Source organism: Musa acuminata, chromosome BXJ1-8, assembly GCF_036884655.1.
Source record: "Musa acuminata AAA Group cultivar baxijiao chromosome BXJ1-8, Cavendish_Baxijiao_AAA, whole genome shotgun sequence".
In the NCBI taxonomy this organism is placed as follows: domain Eukaryota; kingdom Viridiplantae; phylum Streptophyta; class Magnoliopsida; order Zingiberales; family Musaceae; genus Musa; species Musa acuminata.
This window is the reverse complement of record NC_088334.1, coordinates 3,074,343-3,098,646: the sequence shown is the minus strand read 5'-3', so window position 1 is coordinate 3,098,646 and position 24,304 is coordinate 3,074,343. Positions and strand designations below refer to the sequence as shown.

Below are 24,304 nucleotides of genomic sequence, written 5' to 3'. Positions count from 1 at the left end.
AAAAGTATTGTTGCCTGAAACTCCCTTTACACAAGTAAGCTATATTCTGTTCGGTTGGCTCATTGGTTTCCCATTCAAATGGGTTTTGGTATAAGGGTGAAATTTGGGAGGGTTTAATTGTTTTATGAGCATTGAGGCGTCTCGTTTAGGAACTAAATCACCCAGTGTGACCCATGTTGAGATGGTTTTTGAGGACCATGATTATTATAAACATGTTGTAAAGCCAGAGGAGAAGCACTGATGGCTTCTTATTTTTTAGGAAAACAAAGTTCTAGATTGACAAGTTTTTGGCTCAATAAACAAGTTCATGGTACCCCAAAAGGTAAACTGTTGTTGTGTGGGTTTGGAACTATTACAACTTATAACCTTTGATCTAAGTTATGTTCTGTAGCCATTACCAAAACTGATCATGAAGGTTCTATTTTTAAAACTAAAGTTGGTAGTCAATTTGAAGTACTCAAGCATGATTGCACTCTATACATCTTATATATATTTTTTCGTGAAGAGCTAAATATTATATTTTTACCTTATTAAATGACTACAATCCCGGGTTAATACCAATTTAGATGTTGTATGATCTGTATGACTAATGTGCCTGTGTTGAAAGGATGCGGTGAGTCTTAGCCATATCAATTGTATGCTTCATTTCTTCCAAAAAACATTGAAGTTCTATGAATCCACTTGTGGGTTCACTCTGGACAATATGAGGGAGAATGGGAGACTAATTTCTGACTTGCTAAATTTTTTACCATCCTGTGATTTGCACTGCATGATAGAACATTATTTCATCTTCTAGTTTAGATTTTTGAAGTGGTATCTACCAGTTTGGGTACCACAAAATTATGTACATTTAGCAAAAGGGGTACAATATATGGACCACATTCTACATCAAATTCAATTTCTTTTTGTATGGTCTTAACAGTGATGAACAATTTTAAGAATGTTCCAGAATACCTGTATATTTGGCCTTACTACTTCATAAGCGGACATATCCATCACAGAAGATAAACCTGCAAGGAAGCAAGTAGAAAAAGCTATAAAGTTAGTTGAAAACCTAAATTTCTTGTTTCAGTCTTATTCTCTTCAAAGTCTTAACATTAGATTGAAGACTCATACTTTTTTGGATGTGGTAACAGGAAAGCATTTCATCAACAGGAAATTACCCTGACAGTCAAGGATGTATAGTTTAACAGGCATGAAAGGGCCATCAAGGTTCAGTATGAGTGCCAGTATTATCGTGGAGGCCTTTGAGGATATGGAAGGTCAATAACTGCTTCTCCAGATTTCCCTTATTGGCCTTTTATGATCGAATTGTGTACCTAGGCATTCATGTAAAATATCATTTTGATCAATATGGTATCCAAAATACACCAGATTGCATACATTTTGTTTTCCAGTCTTTCATAGATGTGCTGATCACGCCTTTCTCTTTATATTGTGAATAGATAGTTCCAGTTGTCCATTGAGCTTCTTGCTACTTGAGCTCCTATGGTTAGATTATGAAGACACCTCGAAACTTGCAACATTAGTTCATCCACAGTTAACTGTTGATTTAAGCAATTTGTTGTCCTGTGTCCTTGGGAGAAGAAGTGTCAATCATAGAACAATTTTTTTACTGAAACAACTTGAACCTCAATACTTTGAATTCATACTGAAAACAATCACATACCAGCTTCCAGAATGAGAAGATGGAGATGGTGGATCAGAAACCAAGCCGTCTGACATAATAGCTGTAAGTAAACTGGTTCAGATATCTCAGATATGCTGATCTTAAGGAACACTTTTTCAAACTGTACTTTTTAAACATAGATGCTACTTCTAGACTGTCTTTTCATGTTGCACTCTTTCTATTTGGTTAATTAAATAAATCTTATATCTCTACATACATTCGATAAGACATACAATGCTAGTATGTATTTTTATGAGTAAACATTGTGCTGTGTTTGTCTCTCTGAAGCACTTGTCATAATGACAATAGCATATAGTAGATGAATTCTTTGATTTCTATTTACTATTGTTTATCAACTCATCATAATCACCAGACACACATTGGTAAGAGCCTCATGCACTGAGCTGGCCAACATGATTTGATTGGGTCAAGCGAAGCTGACCTGAGGTCAATTGCATTTATTTATATTTCTACCTTTTTTAGGTTTCTCATGTAATTTTTGTCCTTTTTGCATTGCTTCAATATGAGCTATGTACAAGAGGGTTACAGTCAGGTTACGATTCAGTGTTCTACCCATATCTGATTTCAACTCTGGATGCCCTTGTTCTTTAATTGAATGGCTCCAGAGGACTCCAAGCTTATTGACTGATTTGATTCTATTTATGAGAGTCAAAAGTAAATCAAATAAGCATCTACCTGTCACACCTTTGAAAAGGTGACTATGTCGGAACCTTATTTCTTTTTGTCTGTGGAGCCTATATTGTCTTTTTTGTTTGTCTTACAATATACATCAGAGAATATCACTCATTTTCTAGTTGGCTTATTATTACTGTGTGACAAATTAGGAGTTGTTAATGATAAGTAGCTTTTGTATCTATAGGCCAGGTGGCTTTATATGTCCTGATATTTGACTTTATTCTTCTCTTTTTTTTCCTTTTAGTTATTGTCAATCATGTCTTATATTTTAACTTGTTATACTCCTATCCTTTGCTCATGTTTATTACCAGCATATTACGTTTTGAAACGACATTAGCTCATGGTAATATGATCGACAAGCTATTGTCTATCATATCTTGAAGTTTCTATTCGGTTGACTTATTTCTATCCTAAAATTTCTATGCAATTAAATTATTTCATTACCATCTTTCGAAAGACAGGTGACTTCCAATGTTTTTAACATCAATTCGTTCCTTCAAAAAAAAAAAACTATCTGATGATGATTGACTGATGCAGGGAGACATTCTTTCTTTGAGTTGGAAGAGATGGAGGATGGAAGATGTACCCCTTGGCCCTTGAAATCACTGCCAAAGGTTTGGAAATGACTGTCTATTTCTTTAGGAATACTGTGCAGTGAATAATTAATTTTGGTGAGAGGATGGAGCCCGAAGCGGAACCCCTAGACCATTCCCCCTCGTCTCCCCCACATCCCCAAGTGTCTCCACGCCTTCTCCGGGAACCCATTCTCCCCAGACCACCGGAATCCCTCCTACTTCCCCATCGGTGGATCTGCCGTCTCAGCAGAGCCTTCTCCTCATCAACCAACCGAGGTCGCTCCGGCAACTAGCACTTCAAAGCCTTGCCCTGCTTTCCCCTCTCCGGCAACTATTTGAAGTTGCAGTCTCCGAAGTTCCCCCCTCTCCTCCCTCCTTCGAGGACCTGGTGGGGTAAATGTCTGAAGCATTCAGCTGTGTCGTGGAGGAAGGTGCTAAGGCTACTAGCGACATTTCATCGGACGAATCCGACCCTGAATGGAACGTTCCACTCAGTCAGGGCTCCCTCGAAGCAAGGCGGCAACCAAATCAGGGAAGTCTCCTTCCTCCCCTCTTCACAATCAAACACAAACATAAGAAAAAGAAATGATCTAAGTTGTCCTCTGAACCACCGTCTGCTCCAGCAGGAGAAAATGGAAATAACTCCTCTTCTTCTCCATAATCATGCCTTTTAAATTTTATTTCGTGGAACTGTAGGGGATCTATTAAGAAACAGTGTAAAGAAACCCTTTTTCAGTTTTGATAGAGTCCATAACTTAGATCTGTTTGTTCTACTTGAAACACATATGCAGGATCTACAATCTCAAGCTCTTTTGAGGAGGCTAGGTCGATCATGGAATGGAGTTTCTGTGACTGCTGAAGGAAGATCCGGGGGCCTACTGGTGGCCTGGAAACCCTTCAAACTCAGAGCATCTCTAGTTTATAAAGACACACAAGCGGTTAACTTTGTTACTGAGGAAGAAGGTACACATCCATGGCTACTTTCTGCAATCTAGGACAGTCGAATTTTTTCAGTTCACACTGCTTTATGAAGAATGTTTTCTACTTTGGATCTGTCCTCTGTGCCGTGGCTTCTCTATGGGGGGATTTGAATGCCATTCTTTCTGCTGATGAGAAAAAGGGTGGTCGTCCTTTTGTGCTTTCTTCATCGGTCTTGGATTTCAAACAGTTTGTTTTCTATGACAACCTTTTTTATGCTGGCTTTTCTGGATCGAAATACACCTGGTTCAACAATCAATTTGGTATTTCTGGTGTAGTTGCAAGACTAGACAGAGTTTTGTTTAATTCATGTTGGGAATCTATCTATGATGATATTTCGGTTCTTCACCTCCGTAGGGTGGTCTCAGACCCTTCACCACTTCTTATTAAGATTGGCCACCTCCCCAACCATTGAGGTTCCTTTACTCCTTATTTGGCCATCTCATTTCAAACTATCACTGGAATGATTCTCTCCTTTAACTCCTTATTTCATCTTCTGTTTGGTGACGACCCGCATTCAAGCTATTCACTTGTCTCAACATCCTAATGATGATTCCGGGTACAGACTGTCTCTCAGGCAGCATCACTGTGAGCAGCTCTTATAGACACATTTGGAGATTCTGCACTATGGATTAAGCTTGTCAGGGATAGATGGCGATTTGACTTCTTAAGGTTAACCCAAGATCGAAATTTTCCTTTAGAAATTGTCTTGGAATAGGCACTCCACTTCGAGCTTCATTTCCAATGTTCTTCGTTGACAAATGGACTCATGCTTTGTCTGTCATCTGTAGTGTGACTCCTTATCGTGTAATTTGCACTATCATACTGGTAGCTTTTGCAGCAACATCTCCAATATCGTTTTCAATTCTTCCTCTCTTGGCACTCGGGTGATGGTCGCTGGCACTGATCAATTTTGAATCCTCCCAGTGTCCTGAAAGCCCTGTTGAGACCCCTGATGATGGTGAGGGACTGGATGTCGGCCAGGTAAGTTTTGACTATGTTATCGAATGTGATGGCTCGTCTGTGGCTTCTGATCTACCTGCAGGTACGGGCTTCCTTCAGGGAACCTACTCTTTGGATGGGAGGCGGACGCTGTACTGCTTCCAGCCCTTTAGTGGCAGAAGCACTCCCCCTGCTTCATGCCCTCAGAGCTGCTGCTGCATCTCTACACCTTTCGTCCATCTTCAATCCCTTGGTGCTTGAGGAGCATTTTGTTTCGACATTTTACCTCTCTTTGAGCAGCTAAAGGTTGCAAGTCTCTCTCATATTCCTGTCCGATTCTGTTAGCCACTCGCTGGCTCCTTTTGGCCGATCCCATTCTTCCTCTTTGTTTGCTGCTGAGGTGACACAATCCTTTCATTTTAGTCGTTATAGCCACTGATCTACTAAACAATGTGAAATTTTGCATACGTGTCTTATTCTTTAAAATTAATCCGCCCCAACTAAATGGTGATTACATCTTCATTTTGGTAGTTCGTCTTCCTCCCAACTGCCACCCTGCTTCTTGGAATGCACCACAAAGTCTCGGGTGTGATGCCCGAGGCGACGACTACAGCATCCGATCGGACAAGCTGGGGAGGCGGCGGAAAAAGTTCAGGCTGGCCGGCGGCATGGGGTCCCGGAACATGGGGTGGCGCAGGAAGTAGAAGCCGAGCGCTACCGCGATCATCTTGGGTGGCACCACGTAGAACACCAGCGCCACCGCTAGGCACGCCCCGATGAAGAGCTTCGTCGCCCGGGGGTCCCTCCAGCTTACCAGCGCCTGCACCCGCTCCCCCTGCGCCGCCAAGTCCCCCAGCAGCCTCTGCACCCGCGCCGCCAGTATCCTCAGCCGGTCGTATCGCGCCCTCACCACCTCCGCCGGCTTCGTGCTCGGCACTGGGTCGAACTCCTCGTCCAGGTCTTCCGCATCCACCATGTCCGCCTGCGACAGCCGCACGTCCATCCCCGCGGGCGCCCGCGGCCGGAAGCGGGAGTACCACGCCCCGATGAGGAACACGTAGAGCGATGCCGTGGGCACCACCAGCTCCGGGTACCACACCAGCACCAGGTACAGCACGTGCACCAGCACCGTGGTGGTTGGGTTCCGCCACCGCCGGATGTCGTCGATCCACCGCGCCAGACCGAAGGCCCAGTCGATGACGCCCATGATCCGGAACCAATTGGCCTTGCTCCGTCGGTTGCTCCACGAGTGCCAGTTCACGTCGAGCATGTACCGCACCACCTCCTGCCCCAGCGGCGGCTCCGACCGCTCTAGCCACTCGCTCACCAATATGATCGCCGACACCCGCAGCACATCCTGCTGCAACACGCCGAGGGGTCGTAGGTGGTGCATCCGGGGGAGCATCGGCTGCGCGTACATTGCGCAGGTGTCCGGGAGCAGAGCGGCGCACGCGAAGCGGACGGCCAGTTGCACCTCCCCCAACTTTTTGACCCCGGACGGCAGAAGCCGCAACAGCGGGTACGAGGCGGTGTACACCCGGTTGCTCTCCAGGGTGGATACCCGGATCCGGACCTTGCCGATCCGGTAGTCTTGCCGGTTGCCCGCTGCGTCGAACATGCGCCAGTTGTCGAACACGCCGATGGTGAGGACCGTGCAAGGGTCGTATACCTGCCAAGTGTACTGCTCGTTCCAGCGCGGGTCGAAGCTGTCGGTGATGGTACGCGTCCGTACCCATTTCTTACCGTACTTGGCGACGCAGTAGGCGTCGGTGGAGCCCTTGGCGCCGCCCCCGCCGGCGCCCCTGGTCTTCATGGGAATCAGGCCGCGAGCCCCCAGGATACCGAGCTCCAGCACCCCTACCGCCGGCTTCCATAGCTGCTTAGCCGTCGGCCGGAAGTCGCTGCACACGTGCGCCGCCTCGTCCAGCACGTGGTAGCCACCCTCCAAGCAAAGTCGGAGGTGGATCCGGCCGCGGTAGCCGCCGCCGGGCGCCGCTCCGCACTCCCTCGTGGCCGTCGACTCCAGGTTGAACCACCGTGACGCCACCGCCTGCCGTTCGTCCAGTCGCTGCTCCACCGAGACCACCGGCACCACCGCGTACCCCAGCGGCTCCGGCTCCTTGGTCGACCGGTCCTCGACCTCCACGATCATCTCGTGGTTACTGAGGGGCTCGGACGCCACGAACATGAGGTCCTCCATCCACGATAAGGACGACGAGCTGCTGCTCACGGCGATAGGCCGCCGAGTCATCGCGGACTGGAAACCCAGATGGATCTTGACGCGCACGTTGTGCGGCACGCCGGGCGGCAGCGGCGCGGCGGACGCAAGACGCAGGTCCTGCGCCTCGATGACGTAGGCCCGGAGGTACCACATCTTGGGCGACTGGTAGACCTTGGACCGGGTGTAGGCGTAGCTCACGTACGGCGCGTCCGAGTTCCATGACTCGGCGAACGACTCGTCCGCCTGGGTCCCGATCCAAACCGCCACCATGATGTCGCCCGTGACCGGCGCGTCATCGCTAGCGCCCTCGAGCTTGTACCACTGCGGGGCGAGCGGGCCGTCCGGCTGGTCTCGGACCGGCACGTCCGTCAGGTTGAAGCACACGCCGCCCAGGAACGCCTCGTTGGGCCCGTCCTCCCACACCGAGATCTCCAGCGTCGACTCCGGCTTGCACTGGCTTAGCGCGAACACCTGGTTCCACTCCGGGCAGCCGGCACCGCTGTCCCGCGCTGGCAAGGACTGGCCAGCGATCGGCCCCGTCCGGATCTTCACGTGCGGGCTGTGGCATGGGCGGAGGCCCCGGGCCTTCACGATGCGCACGAAAAGGTACTGCATCGGCTCCACCAGGTCGTAGACCGGTGGCGGAAACCGGTCGTGGTTCCCGCCGCCGGCCTCGCTGTGGGAGACGAACCGCCCTGACACGACCCTCGGTCGATAGTCCCCGCCCATGGGTCTCCTGCTGGACGCCCGGACCCTCTCCGTGAACGCCGACGTCTGCGCCTTGCGCATCTCCGGCGGATAAGCCTCCACCGGTGTGGTCTCCGGCGACGGAGGCACCGCCATGTCGTCCTGACCGTGCGCCGTCGGGGGCGGCGATTCCGCCACCACCACCACGGAGACCAGCGGCGGGGACTGCGTCTCCGCGGCGGTCTCCGTGGGCTCAGGGAGATCGGGCGGGGGATCCTTGGGCTCCTCCGGTTTGTGCTGCGGGGCGGGGAGCTGGTCGGGATCAGTTCCTTCGGGCTTCCCTTCCTCAGAGATCGGCTCATCGTAATAATACATCTTTAGGCCGATCTCGCCCCGGATCCAGCTGAGGAGGTTCCGCTTCTCCAGCGGGAAGTAGATCAACCCCTCCTCCCCGCGGCGGGCAAACTGGGAGCCGTAGATCCGGACGCGGCCGAGGAAGTGGTTCTTGCGGGCGCCACTCGGGCTTCCCATCCGCTTGTCGTTGTAGACCTCCACGTTGAGCTCCTCGTCCTCCAAGGAAACGTCGTCGGCGACGACGAACTCCAGGCGCTCATTCCACTGCGGGTTGAGGTCGCGCTGCACGGTGTGGGTTTGCTTCCGCTGGCCATCGAATTCTACGACGACGTAGGGGCTGGAGGTGCCGTGGCCGTCCTTGGGGAGGAGGTCACGGGCGTCGATGACCTCGACGGCGAGCTTGCGGATGACCGGAAGCGGTGGGCTCGTCATGTTCTCATGTGAGGCAGAGGATCTCTTGCTTCTTGTTCTCTGATGAGGGAGGAGGAAAGGCGAAAGGAGAGGCGAGGATGCTCTCTCCTTTTGCTTTTGCTCCTGGATTCTTCTACCATGGATGGTTGGGTTGCTTGACATCGACGCTCCTCTCCATCCTGCTCTTGATTCCTTTCTTGCTTGTCGTTCTCCTTCTGCGTTAGCCGTTGGGTTGCTTCCCGCCCTTTTCCAAAGTGGATTCGGGACATAGAGAAGTCAATCTAATCCTGCACCAGGAAGGCAGGCCGCTGACCATGTCGACGCAGCGTTCATCGACTTCTCCTGAGCTCTATACATTGGCGGTAGGTAATCTCGTGTCTCGGAGATGCTGCCCGCCCGCCCTGATGTCTCGATGAAAACTGTCGCTGGTGGTGTGGTGGCGGTGGAAGACGGAATCTGTTCTCCCGCACTTTTATGATCATGTTTCCAGCCACTTGTGTTCCTCAAGCTGAGAGGAACAAAGGAATAAAGGCCACGATGGATGATTTGCCGCAGCAGCTTCTTGTGCTTCAAACGGTGGTCCTATTTATATCAACATCGATCCCTTCCGTCATTCGCTTCACGCCTTTTGGATCTCAGCCCATCGATAAGTCGACCAACAATTTTGGGCCAAGCTCAGATTGGTTGCCAGCATTTAGATCCATCGCGCAGCCCAATCGTCGAGCAACATCGGGCCATCCTCAACACATGTCACTCACCACATGACATCAGCCTATCGCTCTCCCTTCATCCTTTTCCCCGCCCACCTTTTCACGGAACAAGCAAGTGGATCAGGTGGGCCAGTAGAGAGGACACAGGCTTTGAGCCTATACGTTGCCAACTGGATTAGACATGTGAGGGGGTCCCAATTACACATGACAGGTCCTATCCAAATCCACTCCTCCATTTTTGTAGATCTCTTTCCACATGAAAGGATCGGCATTAATATCCAAAAAGATAAGAATGAATTCGTCTTCGCCTTTTTGACCTCTGTTTCTTCTCTTCATTGCCGATCGGGGCGTCCCTATCCTTTTCCAATGGACACACTGGGAAATGCTGCTACATTTATCTTAGTTCTTATCATTATTGGAAGCATGTGTCTTGCATCCCTATCCCCCGTAGACGAATGAATCATTGTCTGAATCATCAATAGAAACCATCTATTTTATGGGAGATAGAGAAACTCCCGCGGTGGAATCACGGTGTCCCCGTTGGTTTCGCCACTGTGCTCCAGTTAGAAGCGGATCAAACTTTTCCTTATCCACGTGAAATGTGTCGTCGGTCGCCCGAGTCATGTCGAACGATTTCTTCGCTTGCGGACTCACGCCACACCACAGCCGCCCCTGACGCAATTAGCGTCGAACTCTTCCACGTAACCGCCGCTTTTGGCGGTACGTCGCAAGATCATACCCCCGCGAGCGCCGAGGGACTGCCGGATCCCGTTCGAGAACGCGTGTAGCCAGTACTCCGATCCTCCAATGAATAGCCTCCGATCCGCCACGTGGGTCGTTTTGGAAGCCTCCATCGAACCACCTGATGTAGCAGATCCCGCTTCTGGTTGGCTATTAAAGGAGCCATGGCTCCGTATCTTCTCCACGTAATTGAATGAGGAGTGGAGGATATCCCCAACGCTGCTTTCATAGAGGCATCTTTTCCTGGTCGGTGTTGCGCTTCTTCTCCTGAAAAATCTCTTCGCTTCCTTCTCCTCCGTCTCTCGATTCTCCCCCACCGTTCGCCGATGTTGCTCGTTCGCTCCAAGCCGGTCCTCCACTGCCCTCCCCAGGGGCACCGTCGCCGCGGATTCGCATGGCCTCGAGGTCCGCGGCGATCACTGCTCCTCCGGCGCCCGATTCGCTCCCCGGCGCCTGCCTTCCTATCCATCTCCAGCTCTAAATTCTCTCAGGCGGGTCGGGCGCGCGTCCGCCCCGTCGTTCGGGCTGGTTTGGCCCAGACCCCGTCCCTCGCCGACGTCGAGAACACCGAGATCCTGTTCTCGGAGACCCTCTCCTTGAAGCGGTCTCAGACGGTCAGTGTTTTTCTTTTTCTTTCTCTTTCTCTTTTCCCCCTTCTTTGTTGGCGGTCGATTGATTTCGTTGCTGTCGGAGGAATTTTTTTGCGAAGATGATCCATTCAGTGGCTATTTGGTTTCCGATCGAATCTTAAGTTGTACGGCTCGCGTCATTGACCTTGAGATCTAATCTGGGTTGCTAAGTTTGTAGATCTTCCATGTTTGGTTCCGTCCTTGTGTTTTAATTGGTTGATTGGGGATCGATGGCAGGTGGAGGGGAAGATAACGGTGAGATTGGATCCAGCAGTCGCCGAGGAGGAAGTGTCCAAATGGCGGTTGACCATCGGTTGTAATTTGGAAGGGAAGTGGACTCTTCACTGGGGAGTTAGCTACTGCGATGATCTTGGAAGGCAAGCTTTGTGTTTCTTTTCAGTAGCACCAATCTGTTCTTTACTTCTTTCTTTTTGGCGTGCTGATCTTTTATTTTATCGTAAAGAACATAAAGGGTTCCTTTTTGTACCTTTTGTCCCTTGTTTAAGTCAAAAAGCCAAAAAAACAAACAAAAGTAACTTTACCTATGGATCTGTTTAACTTACGATTACAACTGTTACCGTTTACAATTTCTTGAAATCCTACTGGGGCATTAACATACCATAATTGAACTCAAAATCAAGTGTGTACAACTTTTTTCCAGCTTAAAATTTGCCGCACGATATATATAAATTGCTGACATATTCTTTCTGTAAAAGAAAAACGTCAAGATACTTATATTTGCTGTTATTTGCTGAGTATAGTGTGCATATTGAAAATTGTTTCTTTGTAAATAATGACTTTGGACTGGTAGGTGGATCAAAAGTAGTCCTGTGACCATAATTATACGACTTAATGTTTTTTGTGCTGTGTAAATTTGTAACTCTAACGTGTGATGCACATACGTATCCTTTGTGATTTTACATGCATAAATTTGCAGCGAATGGGATCAACCTCCTCCTGAAATGAGACCACCCGAGTCTGTCCTTATTAAGGTAATATTTTCTCATTTTAACTATCACTTCCCTCCTTTTTTGGCCTGTGATTTTGTTATTTACTTCATGTGCTGGAGTTTTTTTTTTTTCTTTGATCAACTTATATGGTGGCAACATTGGTGGTTACTCCTAGGACTATGCAATAGAAACACCTTTGAAGAGATTATCATCCCAATCCGAAAGGCAGGCACTTCACGAACTGCAGATCGAATTTGACAGCAACACCCCGATTGCAGCAATTCATTTTGTTTTAAAGGTACGACATACATTTACTTTCATCTTAGTCAGATATACATGAGTTGCTTGGTCGTTAGGATATGTAAGTGATGGTCAATTGAAACCTGAAGTTCTGTGAATCACTTATTCAGTAGCCATGCTGTCAGATAATTGACTCAAGTAACTTTTTTTTTTCAATGTTTAATGTGCACTGATAGGAAGAAGAAACAGGAGCATGGTTTCAGCACAAGGGAAGGGATTTCAGAATATCCTTTACAGACTATTTTGAAGTGGCCAACAGTGTAGGTGGAAATCAAGGCTTGAGCATATGGCCAGGTTATAATCTCTACCTCATCATGTATTTTAGGCACAGTTGCAACTAAACTGATTTCTAGAATAAATCTGTTTTAGAGTCTTAGACAATCATGGATGTAGGGAAAAGAACAATAGATAAAGTATAAGTCTAAAACACTTATTCTTTTTTCTGCAAGCAAAGGTTTTGTTGTCACATAATGTAGTTTTGTCAAATCTAGATATTGTAATATTAATCATATTTGTAATCGTGCTAATTGGTAAATTTCCTTGATGAGTTAGCCTACAGATAGAAAACAGTTACACATTGTCATATAAACATCTCCTAAGCCAGTATATGTGGAAACTCCAAAAGGATGATTATCTCCTAGGTCACTATATGTGGAAACTCCAAAGGGATGATTATCTCCCACTTAATCAAACTGCCAGAGTAACCATAGCTTTTCTCTAGTGGTTAGAGAATCACCTGCTATGTTATACTTAAAGTGTATATGGCTTGCCAACCAATTAGGCTCTGGAAAATAACAATGTTGAGCTTCTTCTAAATCAAATGTATGTGTATTAAATTGTTCTAAGTCAAAATACCTACCCTCTCTAGTTGTTGCTTAAAAAAGATGATGATGATGACTACCGTGTAATGGCTAAAAGTTATGCATAGTCGCAGAAATTATCAAGTAAGGAAAAGGTATGTCTTAGTTGCTGGAGCATGTTACATTGGAATGTATCATGTCTTATGCCATGTTCTCAAAATTTGATCGCAATTTTTTTTCCTCTCATAGTTGTAACTTGTAAGTGCAACGTGAAAGGATATATGAGAGAACACAAAAGGCGAGTAAGCAAGGGGTTATCTTCTTGGGGATATACTGGAATTTGTATGAGGTAAAATTATTGAAAGACAGTTGATATCAGATCATCTCTTGGGCAGATTTAAGAATGGTGGGCTTTAGTTCTGATGAAGCTTGGCCGAAAAGGGAGGAAGTCTCCAACATTTTCTTCTTGGGTTTTTCTTTATTCTTTATCCTGTTTGATCACCAATGGGTTAGGCTGCCCAGCTGTGTTTTGCTTGCCACCAAGTAACAACCTTGGTTCTAACTTCTACGTACCAAGACAAATAAATGGTGCCCTTATTGACGACAAAATTAATAGTTTTAGTATAAAAACCACTTGTTAGTCAGTGTGCAACTTCTCTGCTAGACGTTTCAGCTGAAAAATATGATTTCTTAGAAGAGATTCATATGAGGTACCTTTTTATTTTATCTGTAATGCCTTCAAATATACAGCTAGAACTGTGTTGGCTACTCTTTGTTCTTTATCAGTGTGGGATAAGTAACATTGTCTTGGTTACCTAACATTATTTACCAGTGTCACTAAATATCGATGCTCGTTTGTTCTGTGCAACTTTTGTATTCAATGTCTGAGGAATTCTCCTCTACTTAAGATAATGGTGAAGGTATCTGGTCTAGCTGACAACAGCGATGACTTAATTTCTCTGTATCTTCAGGTGGTTTTGACCAGATATCTAGCCTGCTGCTGAAAGCTGAAGAGTCTACTTCCAAAAAAGAAGACCCTGATGATGAAGATGGAAATGTTGTGAAGCAGAATAGATGCATTGCACCAATTTACAAAGAATTTCCTATCTTAAAAGAAGAGTTTGTTCCCAACCATATGACAGTCTCTGTGAGGAGTAGTGATAAGACAGATAAGAACATTGTGCAATTTGACACAGATCTGCCTGGCAATGTCGTAATTCATTGGGGTGTCTGTAAGGACGATGGGAGAAAATGGGTAATCCCATCTACCCCACATCCACCAGCAACCAAAGTCTTTCGGCATAAGGCTCTTCAAACTTTACTACAGGTAAAGTGAAGTAAAATGATTAAAATGTCTACTTGAAATCAGTGTTCACATATTCATTTAATAAATAGGTTTGTCCTAGAGACTTCTAAATGCAATATACAATATCTTTTAGAGCACAGAGTTGAAAAGTGATGCAACTGGGATGAATAGAAATATTAATAGTTATATCTTGTAACTAACTTTCTTTTTTGTTTATTTCTAATTTTCTTGATGATAAATGTATATTTAGGAGTTCTTTCATGGTGCAATTTCACAAATGAAGATATGAATTAGAAGAATTCACTAGTGACATGATTAATTGTAAGGCTCTGTATATCTTGCTTATACTCCTAGTGTTTGCCCTCATAACAGATGTTTTAGGTTGCATGTAAAATCCTATCTAGCTTACCATTTGCTCCATTATATAAAGGTGTTTCCCAATTTGGATGTCTTAAAATGGCAGATAATGAGACAGAATGACATATAGTGCAGTTTTCTTTGCAAATCTTGCATATATGATTAAGAATTGCTACAGTTGGGCATGCTGTGATTCATTGCTTGAATCAGTATTTGTCCTATAATCATCTCAGTTACGTTTGCATGTTGCAACTGCTAATGGACTTTGGTACATGGTGCCTTCTTGTTAGCAAATCTTGCATATATGTTAAAAATTGCTAGAGTTGGGCATGCTGGGATCAACTAGCTGAATCTACATTAGTAATATAAATTTCCTATTATGTTTGCATGTTGCAACTGCTAATGGACTCTGATTCAGACCTGGACCAAGTGGCTAATCTACATGATTCAATTTCATTTCATGTGAATATTTTGCTTGAAATGTAGTAATGGAAGACTCTTTTCTTTCTCCTTGTGCTAACCACTTGTTATATCACATTTATCTTGCAGCCAAAACCAGATGGCCTTGGTAGCTGGGGATTATTTTTGGTGGATCAAGGAACTTCAGGTGTGGTTTTTGTGCTCAAACTTAATGAATACACATGGTTGAATAACAATGGAACTGATTTTTTCATCCCAATTGGAAGTGTGAGTAGCACAACTGCTGAAATTGGTAGTGATGATATTGTACATGAACAGCAGGCAGGTACAGAGATTCATGATGTGAGAAACATTCTATCACCAAATAATTCATACCCACTGCAGAATAAATCACTGGAAGCAAGTGATCCCCAAAACATCAATAGTTTACCCATGAAGCCCCAAGGTCCTGAGGAGCTCATAGAAGCTGTTGCATATACTGATGAAATTATCAAGGAGATAAGACATTTAGTAACTGATATATCATCAGAAAAAGGTAAACGAGCTAAAAGCAAGGAAGCACAGGAAAACATTCTACAAGAAATTGAGAAATTGGCTGCAGAAGCTTATAGTATCTTCAGGATCTCCATTCCAGGTTTTGTGGAGTTGGCTTCTGACACTGAGCTGCTGAAGCCTGCTGTAAAATTGTCTTCAGGAACAGGCTCTGGGTATGAAATTCTGTGTCAAGGATTTAACTGGGAATCTCACAAATCGGGAAGATGGTATTCCGAGCTTAGTGACAAGGCCAAGGAATTGTCTTCATTAGGTTTTACAGTCATCTGGCTACCACCACCCACTGAGTCTGTATCTCCTGAAGGGTACATGCCAAAGGATTTATACAATTTAAATTCCAGGTACAGATACATTGCAGGAAAGCTTTTGATGTTTATTTCATAGTAAAGGTAGAACAATCTATTTAACTCATTTGGGTGTGGAAATTAGTTTAAGATAGGAGTTATTCTATTAACTACTACGGACAATTTAAGCTGAAAGTACAGTTTTTGATGTGTGGATTTCCACTTACAAGAAAATAGAACTTACCATCTTACCGTTACTCTTACATTAACTGGTCTGTGTCACTTGCTAAATATTATTGAACTATCGTGAATGATTTTCAGTGAAATTCAAGCTTTTCCATATGAGGATTGCTTGAAGAATATACTGTCCCAAATATGTCAAATAGAACAACTGAATTATATATGAGGCCCATGAATGCTTCCACCTTAGAATTCACTCCCATTACCAAAGAAAAATTCGTAGAAGCAAGAAAGAAAGGTAAATGATACGGACAATTTTTTCTGCAGTCTTCTTCTAGCCTTTGCATAACCGACGAGCTCGTAATGTGAAGTTCCCTTTCGTAGAAGCAAGAAAGAAAGGTAAATGTGAAGTTCCCTTCCCTTTGCATAGCCTTTGCATAACCGACGAGCCTTTGCATGACTACTCCTTTCCTTACGGTGAAGTGTTATGTCATCAAGAACAAGTATTCCCTTTTAAATGAGGTTCTTTTTCAAACATGAGATAACTGATTGGAATGTTGTGCAGTATCCCTATAGTGACTTTAGACGATTTACAAAATTATTCAACTTTATAGGTTATAAAGACCAATAGTCTTCTGATAAGAAGTTATCAATAGTGATATAACTTTGAAGAACTGATAATATGTGGTCTATTAAATACTCCAAGTTTCATAATTGTCTTCCTTTATGTAGGATTTGTATCCTTCCTCATGATCTCATCATGCATCATTGATGTAGTTGCTCTCAGGGCTTTTTTAATATATATTGCCAGTTAGAAAAAGATGACAGTCCAACTGTGTAACCCTTCTAATGCCAAGCATGGATGTATTATCATGATTGATGACCTTTCGGGTTCTTATTTCTTTGAAACATATGTTTGCCTTATCAATTGTGCTGAAGCTGAATTGAGGTATACTTTTCTCATTTCTGTTCATTCAGCTTTGTACATTAGGATTATAAAGACCTGATTGACAAATCAAATGCAGCAAGTAGGACTAATGGTGTATATTGTGGAAACATTCAGATATGGAAGCTTGGAAGAGCTGAAGGATCTTGTAAATAGTTTCCATGAAGTGGGCATTAAGGTTCTTGGTGATGCTGTCTTAAACCATCGATGTGCACATTACCAGAATAAGAATGGAATTTGGAACGTTTTCGGAGGCCGATTGAATTGGGATGATCGTGCTATTGTTGCTGATGATCCTCACTTCCAGGTAATGTTTAACAGAATATGGGTAAAACAGTTTATTTGCATTTTCTTTCAAAAATTTCTAAATTACATTAAAGATGAGTTAACATGACTCCTATCTATATTGGTTTATTATGAGTGCTATATTTGTTGAGTTCTTGGATGGATTAGTTGGAGAACTTAGTTTTGTCACAATAATAACTTACACTATTCCAACATATAATATTTTGCTAGATTTGGTATACTTGAAATGCTTTTGTTTACTGTACAAACAGACGTAGTTCTCTTGTTTGGTAAGCTTAAAGTCTTTTTTTCTGATTTATTATTTACATAAATTCGAGTTATAATTTGAACCATTTTTAAAAATTATTCAAATTGTAGTTTTATAACAATTCTGGTAGCTTTTCTCCTTCACGTGTACAGAGATTTGGATGACATGGCCAATATTGTAGCATACAGAAGAAAGGTTATGGTATGGGAGAAAGTTCATGTCATATATCATGGCAAGCAACTTATGATGTAATGCTAGACTGTAATAGATTTACAAGAAAAGATATAGCTAAAGGCCTCAGGTTAGGTGTTTAGACTAAATTTAACCTCAGTGTCATTGGCTCAAATTATGAAAGTACCCCCATGATTGGGCTAAAGTTTTAATACACATTCATTAGGGGAACCCATGGTAGAATTGGAAGGTATTTGTAACTTCATGCATATGATTGAGGGTTCCATCTTCTGGACACAACTTACTGTTTCCTTTTTTTTTTTTCCCTTCTTCCTAGGGAAGGGGTAACAAAAGCAGTGGAGATAATTTTCATGCTGCCCCGAATATTGACCACTCTCAAGATTTTGTCAGGAGGGACCTGAAAGAGTGGCTCTGCTGGTTGAGGTCTGTTGATTTCCTTTTTTTATTTAATATTATTCAGAAACTGTCTTGTGATAATGTTGGCAAATTAACATTCTGCTATTTTGTTCTGTCATACTAAGCTATTTCTGTTTATAAGACTTTTATGTTTGCATGATTATCCTGTTTCCGAAATTTGATGTCAAGAAGTGTATTGAGCTGCTGAAGCACAAATAAACTACACAAGACTCGGCAGAAATTCTATTGGCTGACTCACTAGATTATTTTGATCCTTGACATACATACATCGTTTAGCATGGCTTGAGGGTACATAATATTATTTCATATCCAGTATCAGTTAATTTGTGTTAACTTGAAGCTAAATATTTGTCAGCATTCTTGGTCTCTACAATAATTCGTGAAATTAATATCTAGGCCAGTGATGGCACAAGGGTGTGAATATTGCAACCAACGTTTGTAAGTTTTTACAGATCCTTTAGAAACTTAATCATACTTGGCATGTTTGGTCCCACTTGACAGACAGTTGTGAAAGATGCCTAATGTGCCCTAATAATTTGATACCTACGGCTACATGTATTATGGCGTGATATAACCTGTGTCTAATGGAGTATGATGGAAGTTATCATTCTTTACTAAAATCACCAGGGGGCTTATATAGACTGCTGATCCTGGAATTTGTTGTATGACTTGTATCTTTTGGTGTTCCTGCATGATTATTGTGACTAAATATGGTTACCGGTAGTAGATCAGGTAAAAAAAAGGGAAAAGGACAGGCAGGAGTGACTAAATATACGAGTAGGCATTTCAATCTTTACTGAAAATGTCAAAATTTCTCATACAAGTAGAAGGATTTGTTGAATTTTTTGTTGATACTAGTCTGAAAATGCTGTAAATTCTTCGAGGAAACCTTTGCATGGTGAAGCATGCCCTAGGCACTATCAACCCTGAGGTCGTACTTCACTAAAGGTGAGTCTGGCTGCTTGAGCCTGTCTTGAATTAGCACTGAAGATAATTTCTTGAAACTGGTAAATATATATTTGCCTTTCCCATGTTGTTGAGATAATGCACAACTCAGAAGAAGGGCCAATTTCACTTGAGAGAAGGCTTGGTACCTTCTGTTTCATTATGGTCCCTTGGAAAGTATGGTGTTCTAGTCCTGGTTGGGTTTCAAAGTGATGATTTGTGAATGTCAGAGTGCATACTTATGTCCCTTATTACAAGTGTTGGATTTTAAATTCTTGTCAGAATAGGCTATTTTTATCAATTTTCAAAATCATTAGCATCAATGCTTTAGCTAGTGAGAAGAATGATGTGTGTTCTGGAAGTGAATAGCATGTTTGGATGTTAGTTGATGGTTTCTATGCCACAATGAAATATTTGACATTTTTTGCATCACAGCTATATCATTCATGCTCATTCTGTACTTGCTACGATTACAGAAAAGAAGTTGGATATGATGGATGGAGATTAGATTTTGTCCGTGGGTTTTGGGGTGGTTATGTAAAAGACTACATGGAAGCAACTGAACCATATTTTGCTGTGGGTGAGTATTGGGACTCATTAAGTTATACATATGGTGACATGGACCATAATCAAGATGCTCATAGACAAAGGATTGTTGATTGGATAAATGCTACAAATGGAACTGCGGGTGCCTTCGATGTCACCACAAAAGGAATCCTCCACAGTGTAAGATTACAGCTTATGACCCTTTTATTTGTTCATATCTTATTCTTTGCCACTGTTCATAAATTATGCTGCTTTTCATGGAATTTACCATAGAAACATGTTAGATGAGATGGATATCTGCTTGTCAATATATTTTTCTCTCCTTCGAGGGTTCTGAAAATGTGAACTACACATCCATTTAGATGGATTTAATGATTTTGTACAAAGGAATACTCAGAACTTGAGGCTTTAGAAAGTGAAGTCATGTTTCCTGTGCTGCAGTACCATACATTTTTGCTTATTTATCTGAAAATTTAAAGATTAGTTCTTAGGCTGTAATGCAAAGACTATCTTTGCTAGTTGCAAGACAAACACACAACTAAAACTAACCATGGATATCAAGGTTGATTTTGACAGATCTATTCTCTGCATTGAAGATGGTGACTGAAATAACCTACAATAAAAATGGACATCCCTTTTCCCCTAGGAAAGAAACATAATGAAGTAGCATCTAGCTTGATAGTTACATATCCTTCTGGAGGTGTCTTTCTTTGATGGTACATGCCAATTTTTCCAACCTACTATGGCTTGATATACATGCAGAGTTTAACGATATTTGGCTAGGTCATCCAAGCATCATTACACATGGAAGGAAATTTTAGGGAATGAGGTCTTTCCTGTGCATAGGTTTCGATGCTGCCCCTTTTCAACACAATGTCTAGGTGATCCTTCAGTTATTCATTGGGCATCCTAAAAATAATATATTGTTCTAATTGCACCTCAAATATTTGGTGGCTATTTCCAATCACCAATAGGCTTGATCTAAGAGCAAATTGAAATCAGTAGTGTTGTGTGGTCATCATGCCCTCTTCAAATTAAAAGAAAAAGAATTAGTAAAATATCTATAAGGTTTATACTTTTAGGGTCAAAACATTCGACAATTAGGAAATAACATATATAGTTTGATAGAGAGATTATTACTAGAGAAAAGAACAATAATCGCCAGCTTCCAGAGAAAAAATAGGGTTATTCCTATTGAAGATAAATGAGGGAAAACCATTTAAGGTGTGGTATGAAGATTTTTAAAGGAGATTGCATATGCATTGATAAAACTTTCGGTCATGGGAGATATTGTAGTGAGGAAGACTTGAGAAAACTTTCTTAGAACTGGTAAGAGGAGATTTGATGACTCTTAATTTGATTAATGATATTGCCCTCGATTGGGCTCGATGGTTGGAAAAGATTTATGAAACTAAAATAGGGACCTTGTGGCTTGTGTTTTCCAAATCAGTAGTTGATTTGTAAACTTTAACCAGGCTTTGTGCGTACCCTCTTTATGCTTCAAAACAAAGGTTAAGAATTGGTATGCCCATATACAACCTCTGAAAGTAGCTTCTCTGTTCATATATTTTAAATTAAAAAGTATGTACCTGTCATCATCACACAGAATCCTTTAATTTACTAGGCTATGGTCATGCACACAAGCCATAATTTCTAGAAAATAAGTTAGACTTTTTAACATATTCAGGGGACAAGTGATTTTATAACTAGGGGGAAAGGCCTATCACATGTCCGAAAACTGAGAACATGTGCCTAGAAAATATATATTTTAAACAATGAGTGTCATTATTGATTAGTTTTGATTTTTCATCTTCACTCATATTCTACATGACATCATCAGCATTCTTTATAAGGTGACAACTTTGTTCAAAACTGTGTTAATTTATACTATAAATTTTTATAAGTTGCTTTATATTATCATAGTATAAGTACTGTGGACAACCTAAATTTTTTTCTTCTTACAGGCTCTGGAAAAATGTGAGTATTGGCGATTGTCTGATCAAAATGGGAAACCTCCTGGAGTAGTAGGCTGGTGGGCATCTCGTGCCGTTACTTTCATAGAGAATCATGACACTGGCTCCACTCAGGTACGGAATGATCTTAATTCTATATTGTGACTTGAAGATAGTTAATCCTTACCATGATCTTTCATTCACTGGAAAGACTAGGGTTTATGGGTTAATATGCATGTAATAATTGATTTATTTACTAATGAATCAGTACCATAAACATATGCAATGAAACTTGCAAGCGTAAATGGATAAATTAATCGTATTCTCTTTGTCCGAAGCCTGATAGATAAATGCTCATTCATGATTTTGTCCTTTATCAAACTTCTTATGAAGCATAGCTGGCACATTGACTTTGCCTTTCAGTTCATAATCTATTTATTTTCTTGTGTTATTTGTCATAAATCACTGTACACTACTGTTTCCTTATAGGAAAAGGAATGTTAGCTACACGTCACCAACAGGTTTAGACAAGATCAACATTCTTAACTTTTTAACTCATTATGTAAATTCCAGGTAAGTTATGGGAAGTTATAGATTTCATTGTTGGGTGTGTTCAAAGTTTCAAATGTTAATCCGTGAGTTATATATCTTATATGTTTCCTTCCTTTTTGTTAAACTACTGACTTGCCACTTCCAACCTATCAACCATTAGATTGTAATATGCCAACATGTTGGTAAACGTAAGCTATACACTAAGCATGGTATCAGTGTCATTTGAAGTGGTAATTTGCCTTTCCCTGTTTCCTTTAGCCTTATTGTTCATTAGGAAGCCTTGGGGGAGAATCTGAGATGCATAGAAAGAAACCTGTTAGTTGACTGAAAACTGTAGTGAAAAATTGAGTTTAAGCGCTCAAGATTCAGCGTGTTCTCCAATTGCTTGTTAATTGAGCTTGAACATTGCTGTTTTCTATACTACCAGCTAGTTTTGCATCTGCAATCATTGACTAACTACTTGATAAGGAAAAATTCCAGTTATGATTGACATCCACAGCTTGTTGAACCTCAATTTGCAGCCTCATGGCTGCAGTCCTTCAAATATCTACCAGAGCATTATCAGTCTCTTCTTGTCATGGAAAATTTGCTGACGGTTCAGTGTGTTTCTTCCACAGGCAGTCCTTCTAATATCTACCAGAGCATTATCAGTCTCTTCTTGTCATGGAAAATTTGCTGACGGTTTAGTGTGTTTCTTCCACAGGGTCATTGGCGATTCCCATCTGGAAAGGAGATGCAAGGATATGCATATATCTTAACGCATCCTGGCACACCAGCAGTCTTCTATGACCACATTTTCTCTCACTACCAGCAAGAGATATCTAGATTGATCTCGGTCAGAAATGAAAACAAGATTCACTGCAGGAGCACGGTATGAGTTTTCTGCATTCAGATGACATTTTTTTGCATATTTCTCTGGCCGAGTCTCATGTTTCGGATGTCTGATAAGTCACACGGATGTGGTAGGATAATTGTTGGTCGCATCCCATATAAAGGTTTCTTCATGGGCATTTGTTGGTGCATCGAAGCACCTACAACTACAACGTTGTTTCCCCATTCTGATATAAATCGATTAAATATCGATGAATATCTGAGAAGGAAAGAAAATGAAAAAAAGAAAACAGAAACATAATAAAGTGATTTTTTTTTTCAGTAATTCATTTGATAAGCTGGCTAATCCTAACATGATTGGTTGTATGATGTGGTCCAGGTGAAGATCGTCAAGGCAGAGAGGGACGTCTATGCGGCTGAGATCGACGGAAAGTTAGCAGTCAAAATTGGGCCAGGACATTATGAGCCACCAGATGGTCCTACAAAATGGGTTGTAGCAGCTGAAGGAAGAGATTATAAAGTGTGGGAAACATCATGAACACCAGGCATATCATCATCTCTAACCCCTTATTATTTAGTTGGGATCTTTAAGCCGATGCTCCGAGGTTTCAGCTATCAGACCTCGTAGAATAATAATAATACGGAGGAGGATTGTTACAATTATATGAGACGGGGCCCCAACATTTGGAGCCCCAGGCATAGGTTCTTATTACCAATTAATTTCATCAAGTATCCCTTTAGAGCACAGATTGCACTTGTGCAACGCATTCTTGTGCCTATTCATTACCCTTATATGTATCAGAAACCAGTCTCTATCACATGTAAAACTAAAACCAGAACCTCATGTTGTGTGTTGTATATGTGCCTATTCATATATCCTTTTATTTTATTTCAGAACACAGTTCCCTATTTTGTGTCATTTTGTTCGGGAAGCGTATGATTTGCTTGTGAAAGAAAGTGTCGTGGGAAACAACTTTGAGCTATGGCCCTGGTTCGGGTTCGGTTCGGGTTCGGACGACGGGGATCTCCCTGGGGCGTTCCTCGAGCCCGCTGAGGCGATCGGGTGCGGTGTCCGATCAGGACGGTGTAGCCATCTCCTCCGGACAGGAGCTCATCGCCTGTGTGTCCGGAGGGGACCTTCGGCTTCGCACCTGCACAAAGGTCGGGCCGAGGTGCTCGGCCTGACCCCTCCGACGATCGAGTTAGCAGATGTGGAGGGGGTTTCAGATGAAGAAGTGTTTTTGTGTGTCTGTCTATCCCTCCCTCTCTCTGATGAACAAGAGGGTATTTATAGGGAAGCTTATTGTTTCCTGAGCTGCCCGCTTGCAGGGGACAGACCGGTAGCGTCTGACTTTGTGTTGGCGTGGCGTGAAGAATTGAACTTTGGCAAGATGTTAATGTGCCTTGGTCGACGTTCCGATCTGCATTGATCAAGTGTTGTTGCGTGAGGCGTCATCTGACGTCAGTCGAATCTTATCATAATTACTATCTTCATCAGAAAGCCAAGCAATTTATCACGTAACCTTGTTTTAGCATTTTCATCGGTTGCAAGGTTTTTCGTAAATCAACTAGATATGATGTCTAGACTTAATTACGGTTTGGCTCAAA

General features: G+C 42.8%; 2 protein-coding genes across 2 annotated transcripts; one reads left to right on the top strand and one right to left on the bottom strand.

Moving 5' to 3' along the window:
- Positions 1-5,313: 5,313 nt before the first annotated feature.
- Positions 5,314-9,078, bottom strand: LOC135680679 (protein QUIRKY-like). Its single transcript, XM_065194781.1, has one exon. The coding sequence runs from the start codon at positions 8,693-8,695 to the stop codon at positions 5,468-5,470; it is 3,228 nt and encodes a 1,075-aa protein (XP_065050853.1). The 5' UTR covers positions 8,696-9,078; the 3' UTR covers positions 5,314-5,467.
- A 1,088-nt stretch (positions 9,079-10,166) lies between these two features.
- On the top strand, positions 10,167-23,605 carry LOC103993886 (alpha-amylase 3, chloroplastic). Its single transcript, XM_009414107.3, has 13 exons — positions 10,167-10,598; positions 10,851-10,990; positions 11,551-11,605; positions 11,739-11,861; positions 12,040-12,157; positions 13,635-13,990; positions 14,876-15,639; positions 16,826-17,015; positions 17,770-17,876; positions 19,292-19,541; positions 21,326-21,448; positions 22,569-22,736; positions 23,076-23,605. Exons 1-13 carry the CDS (start codon positions 10,311-10,313, stop codon positions 23,232-23,234), a joined length of 2,841 nt encoding a protein of 946 aa, XP_009412382.2. The 5' UTR covers positions 10,167-10,310; the 3' UTR covers positions 23,235-23,605.
- The last annotated feature ends 699 nt before the right edge of the window (positions 23,606-24,304 follow it).